This window comes from Mus caroli, unplaced genomic scaffold (assembly GCF_978045245.1).
Source record: "Mus caroli unplaced genomic scaffold, Mus_caroli_1 scaffold_16, whole genome shotgun sequence".
In the NCBI taxonomy this organism is placed as follows: Eukaryota; Metazoa; Chordata; class Mammalia; order Rodentia; family Muridae; genus Mus; species Mus caroli.
The window spans coordinates 1,160,396-1,166,395 of NW_028227271.1; the positions used below are offsets into that span (position 1 = coordinate 1,160,396).

A 6,000-nucleotide genomic window follows, 5' to 3' on the forward strand; every position below is an offset into this window, starting at 1 on the left:
TTCCCTCCTCCAGTCACCTTTAAATGCATCTTTTACTGCAGTACCACATTATATTTGCAGATCATAAAATCCACCTCTCGCGCGCACCAAGACCGTCCTGACATTACTGTTTTATGACCTTGACTTATTGTGGTCACCTGGATAATATTTAAATCAACGTTATGGTCTCTCACTTACATTAAACCCGCCAAGAGACATTCTGGAAAGGCTGTAGGAGATGAGTCAAACACAAAACACACACATATCCACACACTCAGTGTTTTGGGGGAGGGGGTGTCGCTAAAAAAAAAAAAGCCACTAAAAACAAAACAAAAAAAAAACCCATCCATTTGAGGATTAAGATTCCGGAAATTTATTAGGATTTTTTTTCTCCATTAAGGAAGCTACATGCAAAAGATACAACATACAGAATATCTTTAAATAACACAACTCCCAGACAGGAGCAGGACAACTTGGGGGGGGGGTGTTTTTACTTTGCTATGCTCTATTTTTAATTTTTTTGTTCTTCTGGATGGAATTTCTGAGATGAGAGAGATATAGTGTGTTGGGAAGGGTGGGAGAAAAGCAGAAAGCAGTACAAATACTTCAAGCATATTCTCAGAGCCATTGGGAGGGAAAGACAGAGGGAGGGTTTAGTCTAGACACTGGGTGCTATGACAAACACACAAATACTAGCTGAACTTTCAAGACTACCTATTATTCTAAGGGGGGGGGGATGCAGCAAGGAAGGAGCAATGCTAACTGTGCTCTACAAGGTTACAGACCCTCTCTGTTTGATTATCTCCCTTTCTTTCCCCTGTAATCGGGTGGATTTGACCTCAACTTTGCATGGAGAACAGAATGCTGTATGTGAGTGCATGGGTGATTGAGGAGTTGACACACACACCGGGCACACTACCACCCCATCTATGAGGGCACACACAACACCCCAAAACCCAGCACCCCATTTTCATGCTTTAGGTGGAAGCATCCTTGAGAAGCACGAACCATAGGTCCCTTGGAAGAAGAGTCTGAGGTCTTTGCCTTTTTTTTTTGCAGGCGAGTTGCATTTATACTCAGGGAGGGAAAAAAATATATCACCAGGCACAAAGGGAGGAGGGGCGGGGAAAGGGGAGAAGGGGAGGGGGAGGAGATGACGCTGGTTCAGGTGAAATTAAAATTGGAGGTCAGTTCCCGGATCCGATTCTCTCGGTTCATTTTCTTGAGTTTCATTCTGCGATTTTGAAACCAGATTTTGACTTGTCTGTCTGTAAGGTTAATGGTCTTGCTAATCTCCAGGCGGCGCTCTCGCGTCAAATACATATTGAACAGAAATTCTTTCTCCAATTCCAGCGTCTGGTGTTTAGTATAGGGGCACCTCTTCTTCCTTCCGCTCTTTGCTGTCAGCCAATTTCCTGTGGTGTTTTCTGCCTTTATCCCCTCTGTTAAAAATAACATTATTTACATAAGTATCCCTGGAAGACTCAAGACCTTGGTGCAGCTTTTGGAGCCTGCTTGGGGACAGGGTAGCTGAAAAAGCAGAAGGGGAATGCTCTAGCCTCACAGGCTTGTGGGTTGGTTCTCTTGGGATTTTGAAATTTCTTAAGGGGTCTATACTTACAGGGAATAAATAGAAGAGGCTTTTATGTTCAAAATGTTTGCTAAATTTAAATTAGTCAAGACCACCACCTTATTCTAACAGCCTTAAGCCTCCCCAGGCTTTCTCTCAACTCTGTTCTGCTCCAGCTCTGGAAAAATGCAGCCAGCCAGAAAAAGCATCTTCGATGCAGAGGCTGCCCCACAGCTCAGAGTCATTTTCCAGAGAGCTTAAAATTCCTTTCATCTCTGGTGAGAGATTCTGTCCCTGTCTCTGGAATTCTTGCACTAGACCCCAACTCTTATTCTCACCTAAATTTCCACAGGATTGCTGTCTTATTATAGCTCCCCTTTGCTGTCTCCTTTCCTGGCCACATACTTCAGGTATAACTGAATCAAGGAAACCTGTGTGAGCAGCAGGGGTCAGGGGCGACAGCTCTGAGGAGTGCTAAGGGCAACTCAGACAACCTCCTCTGACCAGAGAACTTAAGGTTAAGGAAATCAGACAATCTTCTATGTGTAGGTAGATTTCAGATACACACACACACCTATACATCTATATACACAGGAGGGATGTGGATAAATACCTACATATATGAGAAGATACCATAATATATGTGTTTCTATTGTTTTATTGTTAGTTTCTCTTTCCAATATGTATTCTTGTTGAAATGGATCAGCCTTGCTCTTCAGGTAAAAGTATAGAACATGGCCACCCTTTAAAGAGGGAAAAAGAGAGTCCAAAGACTAGGGAGAGGGTACCTAGCAAATAACTTTGCTGACAGCCCTGTGTGCACCCTGCTTTCTCTCTTCCTTATGCCAAGTGGGTCTTCTGAGTCCTGGATTTTGTCTGGATTGGTGGTGAAGAGAGCTCTGTAGGGCAACCAGGAAACAGTGGGGGCGGGGAGAAAACAGCAAACTTGAGGCTATAGTCTAGAAAATATCAATGTCTTTAATTATTCTCATATCTCTACACCTGCAGCTTCTTGAAAACTGTTCACAAGCTCTCCACATCTAACTCTATCCTGTTTATTTTTTATTGGGGTTGTTGGGTTTTAAGAGGAGGAAAGGAATTACAAGTGGACCTTAGCCAAAAAAGCTCATTGCCTCTGGCCTGGTGAAAACACCAAAAAAAAAAAAAAAAAAAAAAAAAAACAGAAAGAAAAAAGGCGGAGGGGGAACACGAACACAAAGCATAATCTCTAGGTGTTAGTTTGGGGTAGGAAGGCTTAGATTATTGAAGGGATAACCAGGAAAGAAGGGGGAGTCTATTAAAGTGGGTATAGCTTGTGTTTAGAAGGTAGGCTTGTTAACCTTGACTTTGCTTTTTGGTATGGCTAGGACAAAGTTTTTTCTACCTTCCACCCCAGTCCAGCTTAGGGTTTATGGTGAGGGAATAAAATTAAACCTTTGCATGACATATGAACCATTAGGATATGTGTGTTAGTTACATGGGTACCTTACTCCTTACTCATCTCCACAAGCACAGCCTCGGCCATCTCCTGGTCAAAGTCTCTAAGGACTGACTTACCAAGGCTATCTTTGCATAGTAGACCCAAGAGGGCAAGGCTCTGCCCTCTGCGCGCCAAAAGAGTGCATATGCGTGTATGAGTGTGTGTAGAGGAACACAATGTATGTGTGTGTGTGTGTGTGTGTGTGTGTGTGATACAGGTTGCCATTAGGCATGAGTGTGCAGTTGCATCCATATATAAACCTTATACAAAGCACCACACACAAGCTTCAGGCCACACCAGTCTGATTCACTCTCAATAGTTCACCTACTTCTATACCAATGACCTGGCCTCCATCAGCATCACCAGGAGCCAGTTTCTTGGGGAGCGGGTTTATTTTTACCCATTAGGCCTTTTTGGGTGCATTTTGTTCCAACTTTTCAGGAAAAGTCGTTCCCTTTTGCAACACAATCCTGCTCCTGTTTCAAACTCTGATCCCCTGCCCCTAGTACAGCAAAGGGTCCTGAAAACCCTCAGTTACAGAAGAAATGAATCTTGAACCCTGAGCTTGAACCCTGGCTGAGCATTGAACCAAAAATCACAAAGAAATCCAACCAGTGCCTCACTCCTTCTCAGGAGTAAACCGCTTGCCACGCACACAGAAAATTTCCAACCACTCATTTATAAGCTGCTTTTGAAAACCACTGGGGGCAAAAACATAACCAGAAAAAATATAGAAAAGGAAAAAAAAAAGAGACCAGAGGTGGTGGGAGGAGGAGGAGGAAGAGGAGGAGGAGGAGGAGGAGGAGGAGGAGGAGGAGGAGGAGGAGGAGAAGAAGAAGAAGAAGAAGAAGAAGAAGAAGAAGAAGAAGAAGAAGAAGAAGAAGAAGAAGAAGAAGAAGAAGAAGAAGAAGAAGAAGAAGAAGAAATGAGAAGGAGAAGGAGAAGGAGAAGGAGCAGAAAAGCAGGAAAAATTTTCCAACGCCCTAATTCAAAGCCATCCTTAAGCCAAGCATCTGGTGGAGGGAGGGATGTGGCGGGCAGCCCTTCACCTCCACCTCTTCCGGCCTCAGCCTCGCTGCCCAAGGCTCCTGCCGAGACAGAAATTGCAGGGGCACAAACTGCACGCACAAATCCGACCCACAAACAACAAATTGTGTTTCTAGTAAACATTTTTCCAACTATGAAAATGCACTGAAGAGACATTATTCATCTCTAAGCCATTTCTGGTCCCTGGCCTAAGGATCGCCATTTTAAGCTTTTTGTGAGCTTTGACCTGAGCTGGGGACATTAGCCCCCAGGACATCCTCACTGAAAAAGCAAACCAAAGCCATCACGCTCCTAGGAATGGCCACCGATCCGGTGCAGCATAGGGTGCCCGTAGGCTTCCTGTAGTGCGCCCCTCTTCCGCCTATGCACCCAAGGGCCGGGCTGGCCTGGCACCTCCATGTCTCGGTTTACCTTCCACTGCTAAATGACACGCCACCAGCCTGGAGCTCAGCAAACAGCAGCCTCAAGCCCGGGTCAATTCAGAACCTTCGAGTTCCTTAGGCCTCTGCTCAATTCTCCCTTATCTTCCTGCCCCAAATCCTGACCACGAAGGCTAGCACCCCCAACGTTCCAGCCCGCCCGCGGCCCAGGCGGCCTTACCTTTAGCTTCGTTATCCGAGGTGTCTGGGCTGGAGTCTGCGGTCTTGGCCCGTTCCTTCTCGCTCTCCGAGGGGCTGGCTTTTGGGCCCGCCAGGCTTTGCTCCGTCTTGATCTCATTGGGACTGGGGGTCTGGCTGTCGGACTTGGGGGTCTCAGGAAAACTCACTTTGCCCCCAAGCTGAGGCGATTCCAGATGTTCGGTGCGCGGGTTGAGACTGGCCCGCTGCTCAAAGGGGGCTTCGAACTCGTTGGCCCCAGCACAGTGGGGCGTTTTGTCCAGCGCGGAGTAGCTCGGGCTGGCTCGGTAGTAGCTGGGTACAGGTACCTCGTGCTCCCCAAGGCAAGACTCCGGCAGGGGGTGGGAGTAGAGAGCTGCCTCAGGGCCACTTTTCGCCCGCTTCTCTGCACTGTACATGCAGCAGACATTCTCCTCCTTGACACTAGGTGGGTAGGAACAGGAGGACAGAGGCCTGCCAACAGGTTGTTCCAGGCGGTAGGCGGCTTTGGGGTCGCCCCAGGAGTCCAGCTGCGAGAGGTAGGACGGGTAGGTGTTGAGGGCTAGGTTTGGGCTGCCTCCCTCGTCCCTCTTGGAGAGAGAGGGCGCGAGCCCGCAGCCCCTCATCACCCCGCAGTTGAAGTCACTCCCAGATTGCATATACATTCCTGCGTTACGATTATAGCGCTCTCCTCCTCCCGGCGCAGCCAAGGGCTCCGCGTACGAGTTCGGAGTTACATTGCGAGGGCATGTCATTTTCAGAGAGAGGGGTTTTTAAGGAGCAATACTACAGCGGAGGAGCTGACATCTTTTTTCCCCCATCCGGGAACGGGGGGGGGGAGCGGTTGGAGGGGCGGGAGGAAAAAGAAGGGGAGGGGGGAAATATCAGCTCCATAATTATCCGCGCATTCGGTCCTCACCATGTGACGGCTAGACCAATGGGATTTGAAAATGGCCTTGATGATTCAGACGGTCGTGACGTCAGCGGGGTCAAGTTGTCGGCAGGCGGAGCGCTCAGCGTGGAGTAACAGCGCCACCTAGCAGCTGCCTCGGGGTAGGGGCACCGGAGCCCTTCCTGGCGAACAAAGGAAGCGCCCCCCGGGCTGTAAGGGCGGTGGGGTAGTGGTGGGATGGGTGGAGGGACATGGGGCTGTTCTGTGAAGAGTGGGACTTGTTTACTAGAGAATCAGCCTCTAACTCCTGGGGAGAGGGGGGTGGAGAGGGGGGAAATACGGGACAGAGTAAGGCAACCGGGGCTCAAAACAGTCAAATTCAAAGTAAAAGGTCAAGACAAGATTCAGGTACTCTTTTCCCTCTCTTCACCTTCCA

At 48.2% G+C, this 6,000-nt stretch overlaps 1 protein-coding gene across 1 annotated transcript; it reads right to left on the reverse strand.

The window, feature by feature from the left end:
• Positions 1 to 1,131: 1,131 nt before the first annotated feature.
• Positions 1,132 to 5,427, reverse strand: Hoxc10 (homeobox C10). The gene is made up of 2 exons (XM_021183819.2): positions 4,677 to 5,427; positions 1,132 to 1,421 (listed from the first exon to the last, which is right to left on the reverse strand). Exons 1-2 carry the CDS (start codon positions 5,425 to 5,427, stop codon positions 1,144 to 1,146), a joined length of 1,029 nt encoding a protein of 342 aa, XP_021039478.1. The 3' UTR covers positions 1,132 to 1,143.
• Between the last annotated feature and the right edge of the window lie 573 nt (positions 5,428 to 6,000).